Source organism: Leopardus geoffroyi, chromosome B1 (genome assembly GCF_018350155.1).
Source record: "Leopardus geoffroyi isolate Oge1 chromosome B1, O.geoffroyi_Oge1_pat1.0, whole genome shotgun sequence".
Lineage (NCBI taxonomy): Eukaryota > Metazoa > Chordata > Mammalia > Carnivora > Felidae > Leopardus > Leopardus geoffroyi.
In genome coordinates, this window is record NC_059327.1 from 41,662,257 (window position 1) to 41,687,282 (window position 25,026).

At 40.0% G+C, this 25,026-nt stretch overlaps 1 protein-coding gene across 2 annotated transcripts in view; it reads left to right on the plus strand.

Annotated features, from left to right (window-relative positions):
• ZMAT4 (zinc finger matrin-type 4) overlaps positions 1-25,026 on the plus strand; it is a 348,843-nt gene that overhangs the window by 181,865 nt on the left and 141,952 nt on the right. For both annotated transcript variants that reach the window (XM_045459673.1, XM_045459684.1), the window contains exon 4: positions 8,103-8,259. In XM_045459673.1, coding sequence (XP_045315629.1) covers positions 8,103-8,259 — 157 coding nt within the window. The remainder of the gene's footprint in view (positions 1-8,102; positions 8,260-25,026) is intronic.

Below are 25,026 nucleotides of genomic sequence, written 5' to 3' on the forward strand. Positions count from 1 at the left end.
GTGAAGTGATGTCTCCTTGTGGTTTGATTTGCATTTTCCTGATGGTGAATGATGTCAAGCATATTGTTATGTTGTACTGGTCATTTGTATATCTTCTTTGTAGAAATGTCTATTCAGATCCGTTGCAAACTTTTAAATTTGTATTATTTTCAAATAAAGTAAGGAGACCAGTACCACACTTTCAATAATGGGCAGAATGACTAGGCAGAAAATTAATAAGGGAATAGAAGGACTGAAAAGACATAAAACAACTTGACCTAACAAACATGTATAGAATTGTCTAGCTCTCCCTTTGTTTCTGTCAGTTTTTGCTTCCTGAATTTTCTGTGTTGTTATATGCATGCATATATATAATTATTGCGTCTTCCTGATGGCTCAGCACTCTAATCATTACACAATGTCCCTCTTTATCGCTAGTATAAATTTTGTTTTAAAGTTATACTTTGTTTGATAGTACAGCTGCTACAACTTTCTTGTGGATGCTGTTTGCCTGGTATAGCTTTTAAATCTTTTAACTTTTATCTATCTGTATCATTGAAGTTAAAGTGTTATCTCCCCTAGAAAACATATAGATTAGTCATATTTTCCTTTTTATCCAATCTTATCATCACTATATTTTGATTAAATTTATATTATTTTCAAATATAGTGTTATTTTTGCTGCAGTTGGATTTATGTCTACCATTTTACTTTTCATTTTTATGTAGTAATCGTGTCTTTTTTGTTCTCTTATTTCTTCTTTACTACTTTCTTTTGCCTGAAGAAAATATTTTGTACTGCCACATTTTAACTGTTTTAGTGACTATTCCATATATTATTTTGGACTTTTTCTTTAGTGGTTGCTTTAAGGCTTATCCTATACATCTTGACTTATTGGAAATTTATCCTAGCTTAATTGTACCCAGATATAGAAATGTTACTCCTGCATTGCTGTTTTTTGTGTTCCCCTTTTTTGTGCTATTATTATTATGCAAATTGGATCTATTTCTATTATAAATTCAACATTATATTGTAATAATTGTTAATCTATGCAATTTTATATGTTTCAAAGAAGCTGAGAAAAACAACATGAGCAAGCTATATTTCAGCGTTTGTTATATTAACCTTCTTATTTACCCTTTCTGATTCTCGTCATTTGTTCCTGTGGATTTGACAATTTCAATATGGTGTCATTGCCTTGCTCTGGCACAGCTTTGCTTCCACCTACTGTCTTTAGTGTTGCTATTATCAATACATTGTATTTGTATATGTTATTGGCCCAAATATAAAAAATAAATATTTTGCATATATACTCTTCAATTAGTTAATAAAAGAAAGAAGAGATTTGCATTTATACTGTTTTTTTTATAACTACATATTTGCCTTTCTTTTCTTTTCATAAGAATTTAAATTGTTTTCTGATGTCACTTGCTTTTAGCCTGAAGAATTTGATTTAGTATTTCCCATAAAGTGGATCTGTTAATAACAAATTCTCTTAGTTAAAAAAAAAATCTCTAAATGTCTTTATTTCACCTAAGTTTTTGAAAGTTTTTTGTTTGTTTGTTTGATGGATTTCTTTTTCTTTCAGTGCTATGAATATGCTACCCTTCTGACTTCTGGCCTCTAGTGTTTCTGATATGAAATTAGCTGCTATTCTTAATGTGGTTCCCTTGTATGTGATGAGTTCTCTTATTCTGCTACTTCAGACTTTCCCCTTAGTTTTGACATTCAGCATTTTTACTGTGATGTTTTTGGGTATAGATAATTTTGTATTATTCTGCTTGAATTTTGTTGCATTTCTTCGACGTGTATATGGATGTTTTTCTTCAAACTTTGGAGGGTTTCAGTCGTTATTTCTATGAATATTTTTTTTTCTGTTATTTTCTCTTTCTCTTCTTCTGGTATTACTATTTTATGCTCATGTTGGTATACTTAATAGTGTCGCACATTTCTCTGAAGATGTATTCAATTTTCTTTATTTTTTTTTCTCTCTCCTCTTGGATTGCATAATCTCTATTGATATATCTTCAAGTTCACCAATTCTTTCTTCTGTAAGTTCACATCTATTACAAAACCCCTGTAGTGAATTTTTCATTTTATTTACTGTACTTTTTAACTCTAGAATTTCTATCTGATTCTTTGATGTAATTTCTGTTTCTTCATTGATATTCTTTTACTAAAATTTTTTAAATGTTTATTTATTTATTTATTTTTTAAAGTTTATTTATTTTTGGGACAGAGAGAGACAGAGCATGAACAGGGGAGGGGCAGAGAGAGAGGGAGACACAGAATCGGAAACAGGCTCCAGGCTCTGAGCCATCAGCCCAGAGCCCGACGCGGGGCTCGAACTCACGGACCGCGAGATCGTGACCTGGCTGAAGTCGGACGCTTAACCGACTGCGCCACCCAGGCGCCCCAATGTTTATTTATTTTTGACAGAGAGAGAGAGAGAGAGAGAGAGCAAGCTAGGGAGGGGGCAGAGAGAGGGAGACACAGAATCTGAAGCAGGATCCAGGCTCCAAGCTGTCAGCACAGAGCCTGATATGGGGCTCAAACTCATGAACTGTGAAATCATAACCTGAGCCAAAGTTGGACACTTAATCAACTAAACCACCCAGGTGCCCCATTCGTTGATATTCTTTATTTGATGACACATCATCATCACACCTTCCATTACTTCCTTAAGCATGATTTCCTGTAATTTTTTTTAACACATTTGTAATTGTTTCAAATCTTTGAAGTCTCTGTCAGTTAAATTTAACATCTGAGCCCTTACCGTTGTTTTCATGTGTGTAGGTTTCTTGCATTTTTTATAATCGTTGCTATTGTCAAGAACTGAATATTTTAGTTTATATATTTGTAGTGATGCTGGATACTGATTCATTCTTGTTCCAGGGTTTGTTTTTGTTGTTGTTTGCTTATTTATTTGTCCGATGTCTTGGCTAGACTATTTTAATAGTGTATACTTTCCCATGATATGCAGCCATTACTGTCACTGCTCAGAGGCTCAACCTTAGGAATGAGACAGTCACTGTGGGATGGCAGTGATTTGTATAGGACTCTCTTTGACTGTTTCTTTCTCTGATCTCTATTAAGCTGCCTGCCACTACTGGAATCATACTCCATCTTTTAGGCTGTGCTAATTGCTCGATGATTGCTCTATTGTTTTTGTCAATGCCCTGGAGTGTAAATGCTGCACACTGTGATCTAATTAAATATTGTATTTTTTGTGAGGCTAGTTTTTGAGTTAAGTCTTTGAAGTTTGTTCTGACTCCAGAAAGCCTCCCCTGAGCTATCTCCCTGGTTCTCTCTGGTAAGTTAGCAAGCCTATGGTTTAGCTTGTTGCTCTAATGGAGCTATCAGCTTTTTCTTAATTGCCTACCACCAAAGTCTCCATTATTTTTGAGAGGAACCTTAGGCTTAAACCTTTCAATACTCTATTTCAAACAAAGTCAGTTCCTTTGGAGAGGGTTTAGGAACTTTCTGTTCTTATGGAAAAATTTCTGAGCCTTTGGTGCAGAGTAGGGAACAGGGACAGTGGCTTATTTGTACCAGAATGACAACCTTGCTTTATTAGCTAGGCAGAAATGGCAGGGTCTAGTCTTATCAGTTTGTATCTCCTGACATTGAACCCCTGTCCTACAAGCAAGTTGAAGCAATTGCAGTCAGGGTCCCAAAATTCTTGGTCTGCTATGCCTAGTAGAGAACTTCTGTCCTAGGAACGAGGATGGGTAGGGGGAAGAAAATATCTGATCTCTTGGCTACATTGCCAAGAATTTATCTTCTGCATCTTGGAACTAAAGGGTATTAATGTTGGTGTTCTGCCTTCCTGATATGCCCTAACTGGAAGCTGATAGGAGAGGGAGCCCTATTTTCTTGACCACAGCCAGTCAGAATGGAGCTTCTATCATGCTTACCTGAATGGTTGGTAGGGAGGAAGAGGGTTATTTCTAAAGTGCCATAGACTCTTGCTATTCTTACATATTTTTTGAATAAATATTTCTTAATTTTCTGTTTGCTCTTGGTATAATTTCCAGAGACTTCAACAATGTTTTTATTTTTATTTTTTAAAATAATCTTTAGCATTTATGGTTGTTTTGCTGAGAGTAATTGTACAGAATTTCTCACTCTGACATTCTGGAGGTGAAAGTCCTTCTGTTAAGATTTTGCATGCACCCGAAGGAGAATGAAGACAGTTATCTGAATTAAGTAAAAAAAAAACTTATAAAACATAAAAAGGACTTTCAAGACTTGAGTTTTGGCCACAGGCAGCCAGGGTTTTCCACCTTGATTGAATCCTCCTGAAAACTTCTAACCTTTGCAAAATGCTTTGACTATGCAGGCTTAGGATACTCCACAAACTTTTTTTTTTCTTTCAGCAATATAGACATTACATTGAAAAAGTCTGAAATTTGCCTCCAGTTTGAAACCCATAATTTAGGACAATATTAGATTCCCCTTCACTTATTTGATAGGTTGGGGCCAATTCTTTAATTCTTTAAGCCAGAAACTCTAAATGTATTCATTGAGGTCAGTTCATCAAACTTTATGGAATTTCTGCCCTTAGTCATATATCCATATTGCTCAGAGTGCAATGGGAGACTCCAGTAAAGATGATATGATCTGTACCTGTAAGAAGCCATTAATTTGGGATTTAGATAGCCAAGAATACACAATTAAATTCTAGCACTTTGCAGACATTTATTTGGTTAGTACTGAGATTCTTTCTGGGTAGTTGTGTCTCCACCAGAGTCATTAGAATAGTCAGAGTTGGTGGTCTTTATGGTTGCTTTATGTGAGGTATATTGGATCCTTCAGTAAATATCCAATAAACATGTCCTGCTGGCCTCAAAGGCTGCTTAACTTCTCAGGGCACTATTACAGTTTCTCTATGGTCAGACACTTACCCTTTCTTGGTCCTTCTTCTACAACTATGACATAGCTACATTTCCTGATATTTTCTTGCCTAACCATTGGTTCTTCTCTTCTATTATTCTTCTATTATTCTTATTTGATTCTTCTATATGATTATGTGAATGAGATTTCCCAGGAGAGCAGAAAGCTAGGAATATATATTAAAACTATGATGAAACTAACAAATTTTAGGACACAATGTTCCCCTACTTGAACCCACAAGTTAGTTTATAAATTGCTGATTCCTCTGGTTCTTTTTATGGCCATCTTCCTGACAGTCTGAAAGTTTCTGGCTCACAACATGACATCCTTGCATTATCTGTCTCATCTTCTGACCTTCACATCATGCAAATTATTAATCCTACAAACCAACACTCAGTCCTGCTTATTCAGTAAACATCTGTAGGTCCCCCTGGGTGTCAAGCATTGTGCCAGGTGCTGGGGCTTCAGTACCTTCAGAGATGATTTCCTTGATCTTAAAGAAGTTTTGTAGGCTTGTAAGGAGATCAAATATGAAAAAAGACACATGTAATACTTCAGTGTTCTATTATAAAAGAAGTACGTACAGGACACATAGAGGACTCTAAGGTCAGTGCTCAATTTTGCAGGACAATAGAGGGAGGCAGAAAAAGCTTCATCTCAAGGAAGTGATGATTAAACTGAGCCATGAAGCAGATTCTAGAAAGACTGGATTAGACAAGAAGTGATGAGAAAAAGCATTCCAGGCATGAGAAAGGCTTGTTGATGAAAATCTACACAAATAGGCTTAATTTATGTTAGTGCTTTTTTTTTTTTTAATTTTGTTTTGTTTTTTGTTTTGTTTTGTTTCGTTTTGTTTTACTTTACAATTGGGAGAGTGTGAGTCTAATAGGAGACTGTATTTTCTTGAGTATAGTATTTTCCTTTTTATTTTCTGAGTACTTTCTCCAATTCTCCTGGTCTCAACCTCCTTAAGAAGAGAGAAGAGAGTCATATTCATATAGCACAGCATCTTACATATATGGCAGGTCCTTAAAAATGTGTTGAATGAAGGAATATCATAAATCGATTGATCATTATCCAATTTAAATTCAGCTCTTTGCCCTAGAAACTATTTCTGAGTACACTTCTCATACTGACACCAGCCACTTTGTTGGGTTTCTAGCATTTCTGTGGAAATGTCTACATCTTAGAACTACAGGGAGAAAGGCTAGGCTTGGCTGGCACTTTTGATAGAAACGCAGAAGGGATGCACAGATTGTAAATAGGTGTAAAGTGTAGGTTAAGTTTTGGCTTATTATCTTGTTCCTAATTTTAAGAAAAATGATGTGCTTTGACTTATGTATAAGAAGGTGAAAAATGAGTAATTTAAGTATCCACTTTCACTTTGACAACCTTTCTCTCTTTCTTTCTTTCTTTCTTTCTTTCTTTCTTTCTTTCTTTCTTCTTTCTTCTTTTTTTTTATATGCAAGGCCAATATCCTCTAACATATAGGGTAAAGTACCAGTTGGGTCTTTCAGCCCTCATGAGGTATCCACTCCTTATTTACTGGGCTCAAACCCTTCAGTAATTTCCTGATTTGTAATTTCCTGATATTCCTGGGCTTTACCCCCTGCATGGGTGCTGTGGCATCTCCTAGGCCTGGTTGCAGAAGTAGGTGACAAAAAACCAACTCTTCCTGTACTGCTTAGTCCAGTTAGTTTCCACAGTATATACCACAAAGGTGTAAAAGTGTTGGTGATTTTTTTAATTTTAACTGAGTGTAAGGGGAAAACTCAAAGTAACTCAAAGCTTTAAATCATCAGCAAGGATCACTCAGTGGACACAGCCTCATGCCTTACCCAGGTTTCTTGCCCTAAGTGTTTTCTCTGTCCAGGAAAGGACCTTTAGGGGAGCTCCTCGTCTGTATACAGGATCTATTTCCTCAATGGCCCCCCACCTCCGAACGGAACATTTCTTAAATCTCACCCATTAACTCTGATAAAAGGGTTGGGGAGACACACTAAGATTTAATAATCTGAGGTCAAGAGAATAAATGGCAGTAGGTGCCCCCCACACCCCTCACTACACTTCTCCCAAAGACGAACATTAATTATGAGAACTATTACCAATGAATGCCATAAGGAGAAGGAGTTAGTTTTCTGACTGCCACTTAATTTGCAAGGCAACATCTCTCTAGCAGTCTGGACATCTTACTGTTCTGCAGAAAATATATAATTCCCTTTTCCCATCCTAGCCCCACCTTCATCCTCTCCTCATGCTATTTTACATTGCATTCTTTGAGCCTGCTTGGAATAAGAGAAGGGGCTATTGTGGGGCCAGATCCTCATCCATGGCTGCTCTTTAACAAATAGATGCTTTGCTATGACTGTTCCACTGAGGATTAGATTAACTCCTTATTTGAGTCTGCCTTTCTCTCAGTCTCTAGGCAGGAGGAGAGCCCAAATTTTCATTTTCCCCTTGTATAATATAGGCAATTGGTGATCTTTGTGCACAATAGCCAGGTCACATGATCTGATAAAGGATTTATTTTTTTCTGAATCATGATTCATTTCCATTGTCTTACAAAAGAATAAAAACCAAGCTGGATTTAAGTATTCTGTGCCATATTTAACTAATCACCTTTCCCAAAGAAAAGGAAATTACACACACTCTCCTAGAAAATTCAGCCAGCATGGTCATCATAGCTTTATGATATACACTCAAGTTAATTATGAAAAATGTTCAACTTCCTAAAGAAATCTTAAAAAAGAAAATCTTGAACATGTGGCCATGTATCCTGGTGAGGCTAAAATTGGTGAAAGACAGAGCTGAATGCCAAATGATAATTTCTGCTAAATAATTCAGGTCATCTGAACTCTGATATTTTACTTACTTTAATGAGCATAATGGGTGCAATTAGAGACCATTTCCCTCATGGTGCCAGACACAATGTGCTCTCACCTAATTGTGGGCCCTGTTTTTCTTTGGACAACTCATATCTGCGCATGTGTCTTATATTCCCTGTGTCTGGCAAGAGTAGCCACCAAATAAATGTAGGTTGAAGTCAGTAACTGAAAATGTTTGATAATGATTATCATGAATAAAAAAAGGTTGAAGAGCAAAAACTAGACAATTCAATAAGAAAGTTTTTGGTACATCTCATTTGCAACAGAATGGAATGGGGAAAAAAAGAAATTTTAAGACTTCGGGCTCTCACTAATGTTTTTTCTCTCTCTCTCTTCTTTGCAGGGAAGTGATGCTGATATGGTGGATAAGAATAAGTGCTGTACACTCTGTAATATGTCCTTTACTTCGGCAGTGGTGGCTGACTCACATTATCAAGGCAAAATCCATGCCAAAAGGTTAAAACTGTTGCTAGGAGAGAAAACCCCATTAAAGACCACAGGTATGTGTATGAAAATGATCATGGGAGATACTGAAGTCCAGGAACCATGCCTATCCCATTAATTGTGCTTCTTCTTCAGAAGAGGCTGCCTGAATAGAACCTAATGGTAGATATCCTTCAAAACCTAAAGGAATGGGACAGCAGACTTTGCTGTCATCAGAGGGTTATATATAATTGCACATTCTCATTCTCTCACCCTGGCTGCTTCAGATTAATAATTCAGCAACTGGCATCTTTTGCAAGGCTGTTTACATCCCGCAAGATGTTGTCTATCATATTTATCATATGTTATATAAGATACTATACCTATTACGTAAGGAATGCTATTCTTCTTAGCTTCAGTGTGTAATCCGTATGGAATGGGTAGTGTATTGTGTAGAGTGGGTATATTCACTGTCTGTGTCAGTATGATGCAGGATATCATCCTGCTCTTATCTTGGTGAGGGTGTGGAGGAGGAAAACTGTGGTCTTTAAAATGCTTCTTTGCAGACAACTAAGGTATTCCCACCCCACCCCCCCACCCCCCCACCGAGGTGACATATCTTTTGTCTATGATTCCAGCCTATTAACTTCGACAAGAAGAAGCTTAATTATTGATAAAAGATCATTTGACCCTGTAATTGCTTAACTAAAATAATTCTTCATAAGTGTATCAAATTATGAAACTAAACTACTGTTGATGTTGAATCAAGTTAGACTATTTGGACAAGGTTTAAATTATGGCGAGGATGTTACTAGCCTGGGTTATAATCCCAAGAAGCTGGGGATATATTTCATGATGTCTACTCTTCCAATGCAATTAAAATTTAGCAGTGCATTTTATCTTTTTGTCTAATGAATCATGCATAAATCGTGGGAGTAATTATTTTTTAAATGGTATTTTGGAGATTGGAGAGAGCCTAAAACAATACTTGGCTTTTATTCTCGCCAGTGTTTTCCTTAAGAAAAATATCTTCTTTCACCTAGAGAATAGCAAGGAATCTTTTCACTATATTTTTCTACTTAGTTTAACTGAAGGATATTGTTTTTGTGAAGGTGGCTATGACATTCAGATACAGGATGGGGTTGCGAAACACCTGAAATCTGGAGCCGAGCTCAGCTTGTTCCTGGGCACACTCTGTGTGTTAGCATTTTATAAGCAGCCACTCAGTTGAAACTCCTTATTCTTGCTCTCTAAAAGGTTGGATATTCACCTTGTAACCTACTCCCCAACAAATTTCTTAAAATAGACACCTCAAAGAAACCGTCACTGGAAAATTTCTACCTGTTTTCCACGAATGAGTAACTAGCCCGTTTGTTCTTTCTGCCTAAGCAGAGAATTGCTGTTAAATTTAATTTTGGAGGTAGTGATGGGAGAGGAGAAGCTGGATCTTTGTTTATCATGTCAATTAGCAAAGGGGAGAGTTATTCTTTCTGTAAGGAAAAAAAACACCACATGGCACAAATGGTTCTTTGTGAATTTAAATACATCCTCCAGATAAGCAAGTACCAGTTTGTTTTTCTGAATTCAAATACCCTCCGAGCTGGTAAATATAACTTGGGGGTAATTTGTTAGTTCCCAACAGTATATTCCCAAGGGAAAATCAGGAGCACTTAAACTGCACCCTTTACTAAATGACTTTGTCTTGGTGTCCACAGAGCTGGCCCAATCCTCACTATGAGAAAAATCACATTGCCAGTTAGGGAAGAAGGGGAGGGAGGGAGGGTGGGGGGTAAGTAGCTTGATCCACTTGTGGCTTGGGGCTGAGGAAACAGATTTCAGTTGCCTTATGCCTGCATCTCCCTCTCTCAACTAGCTCATGGTTCTCGGGCTGCACATCCCCTTCTGTAGCTCAGGCTCTCACCCATTCTCTCGGAAGCAGAAAGGGTCTTGGAAGATGGCAACATCAAACAGAATTAGAGGGTCTGGGAGGCTAAATTGGTCCCTAGGCTTGGGTTAGTGTCAACCCAGCTGCTGGCAGGGAGCAGAGGAAGCAGTGTATCCTAGAGCCAGATGAGTCATTAGGTACAAGTATAAGTAGAGAGTAGGCATTGGGAGGTGTGGCACGGGATAAAGATTTGAGGGCTTAATAGGAGAGTGGAACCTAGCAACAGAGAATCTGGATACAGAGATCCTGCAGAGACTCAAGCTGGGTACCAGCATCGGGAAAGTCTGGCAGGTGGTAGCAGGGCCCTGGCTGCAGGCTGGTGAAAGTAAAGGCTGTTGAGAGAGTGACAGGACACCATTATTTAAGACAAGAGTACTGAGCCGGAAGTCAAGTATAAGGAACAAATCAGGAACCTGGTTTCCAGACCAAGGATATATAGGTTGAGGCTTGGTCTTACACACAAATTCAGTTACTGTGAAGTAAGGATAAGGACCTAGAGGCACCAGAAAAGAATACCCAGTCATGGGCTTCCTGAGCTACTAAGCTCAATCCCTCCAGTTTGTGAATAGAGTCAGGATTGCCTGACGTTTTTTCTTGCTGCCGGAGGCCAAGCCCAGTGGCCATTCTTGAAGGACATCACCCTCGAAGCTGTGGCTGCCCGATGCACATCTAAGAACTTCTCTGCATACTCCATCAGATTGGCTTGAAATTATTTCTGTAATGAAAACCAAAGAAAAAAAAAAGAACACATAAAACCCAACCAACTGAATTAAGGTGCTAGAGAGAAGCGAGTCCCCTGCTCGGGGATGCTGTGTAAGCTACCCCTCCAAGAATAACAGGCTCTTGAACCAGAGCGATTTCTGGGTAGGGATAATTGAAGCACAAGTCACTGCTTCCCCCAGCTACTCTGTCTGATGAGGGTGAGCAATCGGTATCTGTGAATCATTACCTTTCCGCCTACGCAAGATGTGCTTTGATCAAGCATCAACTGGATATCCTGCAGAATTATTGCAGTTTGAGTTGTCTTCTCCAGATGGGAGCATGTTTACTAGAATTTCTGAAAAGCTTGACAGACCTTCTGGGACAAATACCAGTTCCCATTCTTGTTGCTTAGTGCGTTTCAGAATCTCTTTTCCTGTTCATGCTTTTCTAGGTCCCGCTGCAAGATGAAAGCTTGAGGAGAATTCTAGGCCCACCCTGTTCTCATAGGGTCAGTGGACCTCAGCATGGAGGTCTTGGCCAAATCACAGGCTGACTACCTGCTGTAGTCAGGTCATTTGCCACACTGTGAGAAGGATTTAGAGGAGGTGTAGGTCAGAGGCCAGAATAGTGAAGGTCATGAAAATCCTCTCTTTAGGGAGAGAATAAAGGAAACAGGGGTGGTTTACCATGGAAAACAGATTGCTCAGGGGCAAATCTTTGGAAAGTCATCATGGGAAAAAAGAGATTTCTGGTGTGTGTGCGTGTGTGTGTGTGTGTGTGAGAGAGAGAGAGAGAGAGAGAAAGAGAGAGAGAGAATGTGTGAAAACATGTGACTGTGTATGAGAATATGAGTGTGTGCATGAGTGTGTGAGAATGTGTGTGTGATTGAGAGTGTGTATATGTGTGTGCATGTGGGAGTATAGAGAGCATTTGTGAGAATATGAGAAAGTGTATATGTATGAGTGTGAGAATATGTGAGTGTGTGTGTGAATGTGTGTGAGACTATGTGAGAGTGTCTGTGCATGTGAGTGTGAGACTGTGAGCATATGAGAGTGTGTGTTTGCATGTGTGCGTGAGTGTGAGAGAATTTGTGAGAATATGTGAGAGTATGTGTTTGTGTATGTGTGTGTGTGCATGAATGTGACTGTGTGTGTGAGGGAGTGTGTGTGTGAGCTTGGATGCAATAAATGTACCCAATGAGTAGGTAGAACATTAAGGAGTCAGATCTGAGCTCAAGATAAGAAAAAGATTATTAAGATTCAGAGATACTAGATTTCTGTAATGAAACCAAAAGGAAACCCAACCAACCGAGTCAGGATGGCAGAGATGGCAATGCCTGCTCAGGTACTCTGTGTAAGCTGCCCCTCCCAGAGTAACAGGTCCTGGAGCTGACATAGGACTGGGGCGTGATGGGTGACAGGGGGTTGGGGAGGGGTGTTGAAGCAGAAACTGGCTGATACTCCACAGGGCATTTCCTCAGGGGGGTCCAGCCCAGGACATCGGCCTAGATGACATTTAAAATCCTTCCAACCGGATTCTCAGCCTGATGCTACCTGCAGGTTTGACCCACTGAGCTGATAGGCAGAAAGAATGTTGGCCTGGGAGTCGGGAGAAAGGAGCCCAGGCCCCAGCTTGGCCTAAGGTGCCGTGTGATCTCTGCTAGGTTCGTTCTCCTTTCCAACCTCAGTTTTCTCATCTGTCATTTAAATCTAACACTGGATGTGTTTACCTCACAGGCCCTTTTGCAGAGCAAACAATAGATTTAAAGAGCTTTGGAAAGTAGAAGGTGAACATGTGGTAAATAAGTTTATTGGGGTGCAGCCCAACTCCTTTCTTCTACCAAAGACTGACTTCCTGGTTAATGTGGGGTTGTTCAAATACTACCTCGGGAACAGCACACAGGGACATTGTGTGTGTCTCCTTGGAGGCAAGTCTTTCTGGGATGAGTTCCATGAACCGAAGCAGGGCCTGGCACAGGAGCTGCCCACTGGAGTGAAGCAGTGCTGGTGGGCATGGGGGGAAGGGCTGGCCATGGAGCTGAGGAGACTGCTGGGCGGGAAGGGGAGCTATCGGGAGGAGAGAGACCCCATCACTAAGCTGGGGGCAGGACCCTGGATCTGGAACTGGTAACCGGCAAGTAGATGCAATAGTAAATCATTTTTAGGATGAGAACTCAAGATCTCTGGAGGATAAAAGGAGGAACCAGACACCCCACTGAGAGCCCTGAGAGGGCATAGATCTCAGAGATGTGGAAGAAGCTCTGTTAGCAAAGCGAAACACAGAATGATAAAGGGCCAGAAGCTGATGCCAAACCTTAGAGGTCAGGCTGCATCTGTTTTAGTTCTGCATCTGTAAGGCTGGGATCTGGCCCTGGAAGCCCCTCACAGGGAGCTGAGTCTGTGGGTGAAAGTGAGCACTTCCAACAGAATGAGGAGGACAAGTAACCAGACAGAGCCATGCACTGCCTGATAGCTTCATTCTGGGGTCCTGTGCACTTCGCTGTACTTTTTCCCACGTGGCTGCCTGGGTGGCCTACAAGGGTATGTTCGATGACTGCAGATCTGCCAGTGATCGAGCCCCCAGGGCAAGATCACTGACTGTGGGAGACCAAACAGTGGTTTCTAAAGATGTCCACGTCCCAGTCCCCAGAACCTATGAATATGCGTTACACAGCAAGGAGAAATTAAGATTCCCTATGGCATTAAGATTTCTGACATCTAGAATGATAATGTAATAAGGTTGTTATAAGCCACTAAAATTATGGTAGTTTGTTAACTGCAGCCACAGGATAGACACTGACCTAAGTAAGCCCTTGGCCAAAGAAGGCACTTCCGTATGTACCTCTCACATATCCACCTTGGGGAACCTCAAGTGCAATGTAGACAGCGCTCACATAACTCTTGTCAGGGGATTGCCTGAGGGGCAAAAGGTCTGTCTTTGTGTCAGGGTCTATTCCCAAAACACAATTTAATACTATACTGTACAAAACTTCTGGTCTATTTCCTATGGTGTCAAGGTGAATTTCTTTTTTTTTTAATAATTTTTTTTAGTGTTTATTATTTGTGAGAGAAAGACAGAGCATGAGCTGGGGAGGGGTGGAGAGAGAGGGAGACAGAATCCAAAGCAGACTCCAGGCTCTAAGTGGTCAGCACAAAGCCTGATGCAGGGCTCGAACTCAGGAACCAAGAGATCATGACCTGAGCCAAAGTCAGACATTTAACTGACTAAGCCACCCAGGGGCCCCAAGGTGAATTTCTTTTCCTAGCATGCAGGAGCCTGTACAAGTTAACTTTTCTATACCTCCAACCTCATTTCTTCTATCTTCTCTACACACAGGCCAAACAGGTCTCCTGCATCATCAGCCCTCTGTGTCTTCCCTCCTACCGTCCTATATCCAAGATGCCCTTTTCCCTCTACCTGTTGTAGATCTCAATACATTCATCTTCCAAGGCTCAATTCAGGTCTCATGCCATCTCTGAAATCTATCACGGCTGCTGGCAATACGAGTATGGCATGGGCTTTGAAGTTGGACATATCTGGGTCCCATCCTTTATTAGCAGAGGACTTCACTTGCCTCAGCCTCCTTTTCCCAATCTGTACAGTGGGTATAATGCTATTACTTATGTCAAGGGTTTTCCATGATAATTACACAAGCTGATTAATAGATATAAAATGCTTATCACAAAGAGCTCAACCAATCTTAGCTCTGTCCACTGAGGAAATGGAGCTGTTTTTATTTATTCTCCTCTGAACTCTGTGCCATATAATTTTGCACTTAAAATATCTTACTGTCCATTGTCCAAGGCCGTGTCCCTTGGGTGAGTTTTCTTCACCCATTGGTCTATAAGCACTCTTCACAGAGGAACCACATCTCCACAGTTATTCTGAATTCTGCCACATTCCCATACACAAGCTTGCCTGCCATGTTCTTCTCCATGACAGAGAGTGACAGAAAAATGTAACCTGGTGTTCAGTCCATGCTTGAGGACAAGTACAAGCATACAAGTATGGGCTAGGGTATGAGGTCACAGAAACCTGGGGGAAGAGAGGAATCAAAACAGCCACAGAAATCTGCCAAATGAAACATTAATCCAGTGTGATTGGACAGACAGGAGGAAGGGTAGAGCTAATAGAAGTAAGCAGGAGACCATATTTGAACAGAGATTAAATTGGAGGATGGGAGAAATAGTCTGAATGCCCAAAAGGTTGGCCACTGAGGCTTTGGATTGTGTGCTGGGGGCTTTGGATGTGTGTTAGGAGGGAGTTAATAAAGGTGCTGTCCTGCCTGTCCAGGGTGTGGACTAGCTGATAGCAGTGGTATTAGGAAGAAGCACAGCCAGTGCAGAGGCTGGGGGTGGGGGCAGATATGAGCTGTGAGCCCTGAAGATCTCAAGGTAAGGATGAGGGAAGATCAGGAGGTGGGGAGGAAAGTTGAGTTGGGAATCTAAGGGGCATCAGACATGTCAGGTCTGACAAGCAGGAAGAACAAACTCAGGGCTGGGTGACTCTGCCAAATCCATCATTGTCTGTGGCCTCAATTGCCCTAGCCTCATGTAAGGCCATGCATGAGCTCAACAGATGCTTGTAGGTTTGTCACTGATGCTTCAAGAGGCGGCTGTGGGAAGTCTTGGCTGGCTCACAGTGGAGCTTCTCATTGAGTAGAGGTTCAGACAGCTCCAGTCCTTCTAGGCTTTCTGGCCAAAGGTAGTTCATATTATGTGGAGCATGGGTCCTTCTGCTGGTGATTGACTCACCCAACAAAGCTGGAATTCTCAAACAGAAAATGTCCACCCTAAGGGATAGAAGCAATTTCTCTGTCAAAGTTGAAATTCCCTCTTTGGGTATCTGCTATAAGGGAATTCATAGCATGGAGGGTTTTTTTTTTTTAAGTTTATTTATTTTGAGAGAGAGGAAGAGAGAGCATGCAAGGAGTGGCAGAGAGAGAGGTACAGAGAATTCCAAGCAGGCTCCACACTGTCAGTGCAGAGCCTGACACAGGGTTCGGACCCATGAAATGCGAGATCATCACCTGAGCTGAAATCAAGAGTTGGATGCTTAACCAACTGAGCCATTCAGATGCCCCATAATATGGAGGTTTCATTTCATTATTTTCTTAGCTTAGTTCCCCTTAACAAACATCTTGTGTCCTGAGAATAAGAAAGTGAATAAGACACTCCTTGCGCTCCAGAGGCTCCCCATGTAGTAGGAGAGAACACAGGCACTGGAAGACAATATATGACACAGTGTGAATGTCTACAAATACAATAGGATATTGAAGAGAGGTCAAACTAATTGTGGTGGGAGATGTCTGAAAAGAATTTATGAGGAGAGACCTTAAGTAAGGCCTTAATAACCATCTAACCAGTGGGGATTGTTAGGGAAAGGTCTCAATTCCTCAAAGGAATCCTTTTTCTAGACCGGGTTTTTCACTCAGCAGTATGACATTCTCAGTTGGGGGAGGGGCTGTTCTGTTTAGCATCATCCCTGACCTCTACCCAATAGATTCCAGAAGAGCCCCACTAGTTGTAACAATAAAAAAAAATGTCTCTAGACATTGCCAAGTGCTTTCTAGTGGGCAAATCTGACTCTAGTCAGGAACCACTGATCTAAATCAGGGATTAGCAAACTTTGGCCTGAGGACCAAATCTGACCTGCTGCCTACTGTCTGATGCAACAGCCAAAAATGTTTGTTTGTAAATGGTTTAAAAAAAATCAAAAAAATATTTCGTGACACAGGGAAAGTATATAAAATTCATATTTCAGTGTCCATAGATAAAGTTTTATTGGGACACTACCATACACATTCACTCACCTTCAGTCAAGACCATTTGGGGGCTACACTGGCAGAGCTAAATAGTTGTGACAGGATACATATGGTCCACAAAGCCTAAAATATTTGCTATGTGGTCTTTTCCACAAAAGGTTTGTTGATCCTGACAGCGAATGATCTCAAGGAAGAGGCAGCACAGAGAAAATGGTGCTGGTGTGGGTTTATACACAAAATGCCAGCATTTTCCTGGGCTGTACACCTGTGAGGAGCAGGGGAACCACTGGAACAGGGATCAATGGATTGATGTGACTGAGGGCAGAGGAATGTTTGAGACCTCTACATTGGGGAGGTACTCTGAGAACTGAGAATGAAGAAAACCCAGGGTCTTCCCCTTGTTGAGAGCAAGAAAGGTCTCCAGAGAAGCTATAAGACTTGAGTGACAGCTAATGTCTCCAATAGGTCTAAAATTCTAAGATATTTGTGAAAACTAAACAGATGAATATTACCCAGATTTTGCCAACATCCTAATATAGTTGTAATTCCTGAGTTTTAGTACTTAATTGAAATCTATCATCCAACCTATATTAGTTTCCTAGGGCTTATGCAACAAGTTATCATAAGTTGGGGGGCTTAAAATAACAGAAATTATTCTGTTATAGTTCTGGATGTTGAAAGTCCAAGATCAAGATGTGGGCAGGGCTGTGCTCTGTCTGAAGGCTCTAGGGAAACCTCCTTCCTTGCCTCCTCCTACCTTCTGGTGGCTGCTGGCTTCCCTTGGCATTCTAACTTTGTGGCTCCAATCTCATATGCTCATCCTCTCTGTATATCTCTGTGTCCTTCCTCTTACTTTAAAGACACCAGTAAGGCCCACCCTCATTCACTATGACCTCCTCTCAGCATAACCGATTACATCTGCAAAGACCTGGTTTCCAAATAAGTTCACATTCTGAAATTCTGTGTGGACATGAATTTGAAATGTGAGGGGGGGGGCACTATTTAACACCTTACCCAAGCCAACTTCTTTTAAGTGATGGTACATGACATAGGTCACAGGCCCTAATATTATGCTTGCTAGCTAGTGTTTTTCCCTTCTTCTCATGATAAACCCATGCAAACAAGATAATTGAAACAAGAATGGGATTTTGTTCTTACTCAAAATTCTAAAGAAGACATCATTTAGCTGTTCTTAAAATTTTGTTTTCAAAAGAATATGAACTGTGTAGTAGAAATCCAAAGCATAGGAAAAAAAAAAGTTTTAAACCACAAGTATTCCCCCACCATCTACCATTAATCAAAGTGAAATTTTAAGATTATCCGTAATCTCAATAGTTAGGTATTGTATTTAGGATTAACAAGAAAGTTAATTTGCGTTTGTGGTAGACATGTTAGTCATCCAAAATCCATTTGCTTCCTGCATTCCCCAGACTTTGAGTTAATCATGTGTAGATGTAATGTGCATTAATTTAAGACCAGGCTACAAGACGGAGGAGGGCCATTCAACCTACATTAGACTTTTCAAGAACAAGAAAGATGCCTTTATTGTGATACTTTGGGGTTGTTTGTTATTGCAGAAGAGCCTAATCTATCCTGGTTGATTCATTGTCCCTTAAAGTTACTGTTTCACATATAAACTTTTATGAATACATCTATCATTCTTAGCAAAAATGGATATTGAGCACTCTCTTTTATGTAATTCTCAGACATCATTGGTTTGACAGGAAATGGCATTAGACTCAGCAGTAAACTTTCTTTCATTTTTGACCCTTAAGAGTTTGAAGTTCTTGTGATGTGTGTATGTCTTAACAGTAGAATATTGAGAGAATAGGTTTGAAGTGTGTTCCAGAGGCATTACAGCATAATGGCTCTGATGATGAGTGCATGTAGACCACTTCCTGGCACATAGTAGGCATTGAATAAATATTTGTTAGATGAGTGGAAATTGGAAGCATACATGAGAATAATGATAGGCATTTAAATTCTATAGCTTTGTTTTCAAAGTAAGTTACCTTGGTTATTTAAATTTCAGTTAAATATAATGATTAAAAGCAGTGGTTTTCTAACTTTATAGGAAGTGTCTTGAGTGTCCACTTGCTTCGTTGAAAGAATTTTTTTTTCTCCTGATAAAAAATAGGTGAAATACAGAGTAATGTATTTTAACAATGAGACTACTGCCTAGGTGATTGTCACAAATCCTTTTAAATAGCATATAAATGGGGGTGCCTGGGTGGCGCAGTCGGTTAAGCGTCCGACTTCAGCCAGGTCACGATCTTGCGGTCCGTGAGTTCGAGCCCCGCGTCGGGCTCTGGGCTGATGGCTCAGAGCCTGGAGCCTGTTTCCGATTCTGTGTCTCCCTCTCTCTCTGCCCCTCCCCCGTTCATGCTCTGTCTCTCTCTGTCCCCAAAATAAATAAACGCTGAAAAAAAAAAATTAAAAAAAAAATAAATAAATAGCATATAAATGAAGGCTCTGAAGTCAGACTCAGTTTTACAATCGGTATACCTGTGTGAACTTTTGCAAGTTATTTTATTTCTCCAGCCCTCCATTTCATATTGGAAAGATGATGGTAATAATTAGATACCAGAATTATTATAATAAAGGAGACGGTATATGTAATACTTAATATAGCACCTGCCACACCAGTAAGTGTTGAATGAGTACATTATTGTATGTAAATATATGTAGGTAGGGACACACATACACACAGTCGATATTCATTATTTGCAACTTCTGTATTTGTGAATTCACCTACTCACTAAGATTTATTTGTAACAACAAAATCAACACTCATGGCACATTAATGTTTGTTTGTAGACATGTGTAAAATGGTGAAAAAATTGAGTTGCCCCATGGGCTTTTTCTTAGCTGAGGATGAATAAGGTAATCCTTGGCCTTTTGTTTCAAATTTCATACTGCAAATAAATGTCTTTTTTTGCAATCTATTTAGTGCCAGGTTTTACACATTTTTGTGGGTTTTGTTGGTGACTTTATTATTTAAAATGCCCCCCAAAGGTAGTGCTGGAGTGCTGTCTAGTGTTTCTAAATGCAAGAAGGCTGGGATGTGACTTATGGCAAGAATACATACATTTAACTTAGCTTAGTTTAGGCATGAGTTGTATCTTGTTGACTTTGAGTTACATGTTAATGAATCAAGAATGTATATTAAATAAGTTATCTTTAAACAGAAGCACACATGGGGCGCCTGGGTGGCGCAGTCGGTTAAGCGTCCGACTTCAGCCAGGTCACGATCTCGCGGTCCGTGAGTTCGAGCCCCGCATCAGGCTCTGGGCTGATGGCTCAGAGCCTGGAGCCTGTTTCCGATTCTGTGTCTCCCTCTCTCTGCCCCTCCCCCGTTTATGCTCTGTCTCTCTCTGTCCCAAAAATAAATAAACGTTGAAAAAAAAAATTTAAAAAAAAAAATAAACAGAAGCACACATAAAGCAAGGATCTATACTGATCAGTGGGTCAAAATGTAACCATATACTCACAGTAACCTAACCCTGAATTCATCCTAAGGAGCAATGGTTTGGTCTTTGCTAATTCAGTGTTCTTGGAGACTTTATGAAGAACATAACTAACTATGAATAACAAGAATTGACTATATCAAAAGTTATGTCCATTACATTTATATAAAATTTTTCAAGAAGTCTGTTCATCACGCAAAACTGAATAAAAAGATATAATATTTTAAAGATCCTAGTGTGTAGTAAAACTATAGTTCAGAGGGCAGAATCTAAACTAATAATAGATGATCACAGGGGCGCCTGGGTGGCTCAGTTAGTTAAATGTCTGACTCTTGATTTCAGCTCGTGTCACGGTCTCATGGTCATGGGATCAAGCCCCATGTTGGGCTCTGTGCTGAGCATGGGATCTGCTTGGGATTCTCTTTCTCCCTCTCTCTCTGCCCCCTCCTCTGCTTGCATCCTCACACTCTGTCTGTAAAAAATACATAAAAAGATCATAACAGATAGTGTTAAAGACATTCTATCAGAAACATCACATTCATTGTTTTACTTACTCTTCATAAAAACCATGAGGTCTAAAGTATAATTATCTCCATTTACCAAAGAGGGAAGTAAGACTGAAGGCAGAGTGACGTGCCTGATGTTATGTAGTGAAATAATGTAACGGGAGCTTGAACTTAGGGCCTCTGATTCCATGTTTCAGGACCTTCATCTCCAGGTAGTGATAAATAGTGCTTCATAAAATGATCTCCAGATTTTTGCTCCCCTAATGAACAGCAGAGTTCACACTCTAAGGCTCTCACTAAGATGATTGGAAGCAGCAAAGCCACAAAGATATGTGTATAAACTTTAAATCAAGCATTTCTCATTTGTAGGAACAGTGAGCAATGTGGGGGAAAAGAACAGATAAGCAATGATCTCGTCCACTCTGCTTGTTTGTGTGTAAGTGTGTTTATCATATATTCCTCTTCTGCAATCTTGTTGGTTCTCTCCTTTCCTTCCTTATTTTCTATGGAAAATGAGTGAGACAGAGCTTCAGAACTTTTCCATAAATTTCTATGCCAGACACGGAGTTGCTTATTTGAGTTCTCTGTTGAATGAATAAAGATCAGGGTGTTCTGGATCTGTTTGTAAGTTACATAAATTCAAATTTTAAATAATATATGCACTCCAGGTTCAATCAGCACCTCAGATTTGCATATAAGATTTTATATACTGCAGCAGTTCTATCATCTGAATCAGGTTATTCGGTTTGCCAACATAGCCTGTCTAGATACTTGTTTTAATAGATGCAAACAATACTTTGTCAAACCAGAAGATCTTCATAGCAGTGCATTTTCTTTTAAATTGGAAAAGCTAGCATGTTCTAAGATGTCATCTCTAGATCGATGCATTTGTTCTGATGATGTCTTTGGCTTTTCTAATTCTTACAAATGCAACAAGTAATAGATTCATATAATTGCAGACCTGGAAGGTGCTTACCCATCGTTATTTCCCAACCATGTCGTTTTCCCGATGAGGAAACAGGCCTAGAGAGGTAAAGCCATTTGCCCAGGGTGATATACCAGGTTGATGGCAAAGAGCTTTCTTTTGTTTTGCAGTAATCTTCCATGATGTCAGCTGTCAAGAGAAAACATACCAATCTGGCCGCTGACTGTAGTACAACGAATAGGGTTTAAATGCATAAGCAGTGTGAGGCTAGCTAAATTCTTTTGGCCATGACTTTTGTACACTGGATCACAAGCGGCTTGGAGCAATGATTCGATCAAGGCTGCTGTCTTTTGATTTTATATTTGATGACCAGAGAAACAAAAGATCAAAGACTGGATGGATTTAAAGATTTTAACAATGAGACTACTGCCTAGGTGATTTTCACAAATCCTTTTAAATAGCATAAACTCACTTTTCTTTTTTGGATGATCAAATAGTGGTATAAGACAGTTGATGATTTCAGCAGCTTTTATGATGTGGTTATACCTTTGTTCCAGAAAGTGTTCTTTAACACATTTTTATGAAGGAATAGAGTAGAACAATAAAATTGTCAGTTTCCTGTGCTTAAGCTGAAAACTGTCAATAGAAGATGTGGTCAGGGCTTGGAATCCATACACAGAATGCAATACTATTCAGAAAAAACTCTGAGTGAGAGATTTTCTGACAACTACTCTTAAATCAACTATTAAAGAACCCTAAAACTGGGGCGCCTGGGTGGCTCAGTCCGTTAAGCGGCCGACTTCGGCTCAGGTCACGATCTCGCGGTCCGTGAGTTCGAGCCCCGCGTCGGGCTCCGTGCTGACCGCTCAGAGCCTGGAGCCTGTTTCAGAGTCTGTGTCTCCCTCTCTCTGACCCTCCCCCATTCGTGCTCTGTCTCTCTCTGTCTCAAAAATAAATAAACATTAAAAAAAAAAGAACCCTAAAACTGTCTAGTCTATGAAATTGAGAAGGCACTTGTAAAGTAAGCATCTTACCTAAAATAATTGGTGGTAAGTGTCCCAGACTGTATTCTCATCCTTTGTAATATCTGTATTATTTAAATGTCAGTGTCTTGTGTAACGTTCAGGTTGGTTGAATAATCAGATTTAATACATATGAATTAATGGATTTCTCTTGAGTACAACAAATATCATATTTCTTTACATTTTATCTATCTATCTATCTATCTATCTATCTATCTATCTATTTATTAACGTTTATTTATTTTTGAGAGACAGAGAGACACAGACATTGAATATGAGAGGAGCAGAGAGAGAGAGGGAGACACAGACCAAACTAGGCTCCTGGCTCTGAGCTGTCAGCACAGAGTCTGATACAGGGCTAGAACCCACAAACCATGAGATCATGACCTGAGCCAAAGTCAGACACTTAACTGACTGAGCCACGCAGGCACCCCATATTTCTTTACCTTTTAAAAATCAGTGTAAATTACTTCTATCCTCTAGCCCTAAAGACAGGTTAGAAGACCCATCTTGGTCATTCTTTGGGGTGCTCTTTAGGGCCACACAAGGGCCTAGAGGCATGTGGACATCCTCAAAGAGACCTCAGCCTGTGGACTCTGGCTACTTTATGGTCATCCAGGATGCTGTTGTGTTCTGGGCCACAGGCTGTAGGTGAAGTCCCAGGGCTTCTTCAGAAGTGGATCTCACTTTCCTGTCTCCCTCTCAGGCCTGTCTCCCTCTCCTGTCTTCCTTCAGGTCGGTGACTTCCACTGATGGTTTCATCTCCTTTGTGCCAAGTGATGCTATGGAAAGGAAGGCCAAAACTCCATTATGAACATTTCTGGGGGATGTCCTGCCACCTGACACACACTGCTTTTAATATGCCCAGGTCTTTAGCCATACCTGCAACCCTCTTTTCCCTTGCTCCTAACATGCCTGTTCTTTTCCTGATATTAGTTAGGCACACACTTCTTTGACACACAGACCCCCTTGTTATTCAGATAGCCTGATGTGCCTTTGTTCATTCCATGCTTGGCATGGAAAAAACCAGACTTCAAGGCTTAGGCCTCATTTTGGAATGAAGTGGAAAATACCTTTCATTTTTATGAAGTGAGTCCATAGGAATATAAGGCAATTAATTAATTTCTCAATAGGTTATTCTGTTTCTAACTTGTTATGTGACACTGACACCAAGCCAGTTTACTTACTTGAAAGCTTAGAAATATGACATTTTGTGTTTTCTTACTTTACTCTCAGCCTTCAGAGAGCCAGCTTCACCTGTGTGGGTTTTCTAGTAATTGTCTGCTGAGCACACACATTGTTGAGTCTATAGCTTTAATTATGAATCCATCTAGGTTTTCAAGAGGACTTTGACCACTTTGAGGTATCATGAATTGCAGCCATTCTTATTGTGGGTGATACTGGCTAAAGACATAGTCTGGGAGTTTTGAGTGTAATCATCTAAACTGAGAGTCTTCAGTCAGTCAACAACCTACGCATGGTTGTTGTCTACACCACCTATTGAGGTTTCACAACCAAGAAGCAGGAGACTGGGATTGAAGGTGCACTCATGAATTCCCACTGTAATTATATCTTGATTAGTGTAAACTGCTAATGATTATCATCTTCATTTTGCTTTTCAGTCAACAGAGCTGATGAAATCTTAATACCTGGACCTTTCATTTTCAGTTAGTAAAACTCATATATCAAGAATGCTGCTGGACAGGGGAAGCAAGAACTAACTCTGGCAAAAATGGGAACATTTTACTTGCTCTTTCTTAACACAAAGGGGAGATCATTTTTAGTGAAAATGCTTAAGAAAGATGTCCATAAGTCTGCTTAACCCTGATGATTTAATATTCAAGAGTTTTGCCTTAAAAAAATGTTATCCAGTGCCTAGGATGGAGAGTGAATGATACCTAGAAATTCATAGAATCCCGAGTTACCATCGTATTCATCTCTCTGTTTCCAGCAAGATTCCCTTTAAGTCTTAAGTCCCATCATCTGGCATGGTTTAAATGCTCTCCCTTTCACCACTGGGTATTAATAATGCTCTCGTTCTGTAAACATTCCTCAGCTACCCACCCTATGGGCAGTAAATGTGTCTTAACATCATGCATCATGTTCTCTTAAGCTCCTTGTCTTCTAAAGGCCTACTGTTCAGGCTCAGTCTGTTTTTCCTTTTTAGCATCTTTGGAAGAACAGCTGGCCATCAGTCTAAATTCCACAATCCTCTATGTGTCTCATGTGTTATTAAGTAATGCTTCAGCTTCTCATCTTCTGGCTAAGTAATCTTACATCCTTTAACCATTACTCATACACCTCTATTCTTTAAGCCACCTCTCTGGATCTTTCCTACACTTCCTGGCAATCTACAATCCATCCCATATGGCTTTGAAAGGATATTAGATTGCTGTGGTAACCACAAACTTATGACCAGATACATGAACCTCTCATGACCAGTAAGTGAGATTTCTGACTTCCTCTTTCCAAACACTCCCTTGTCTCATGTTCACCACGTTCCCAGTCTCTGT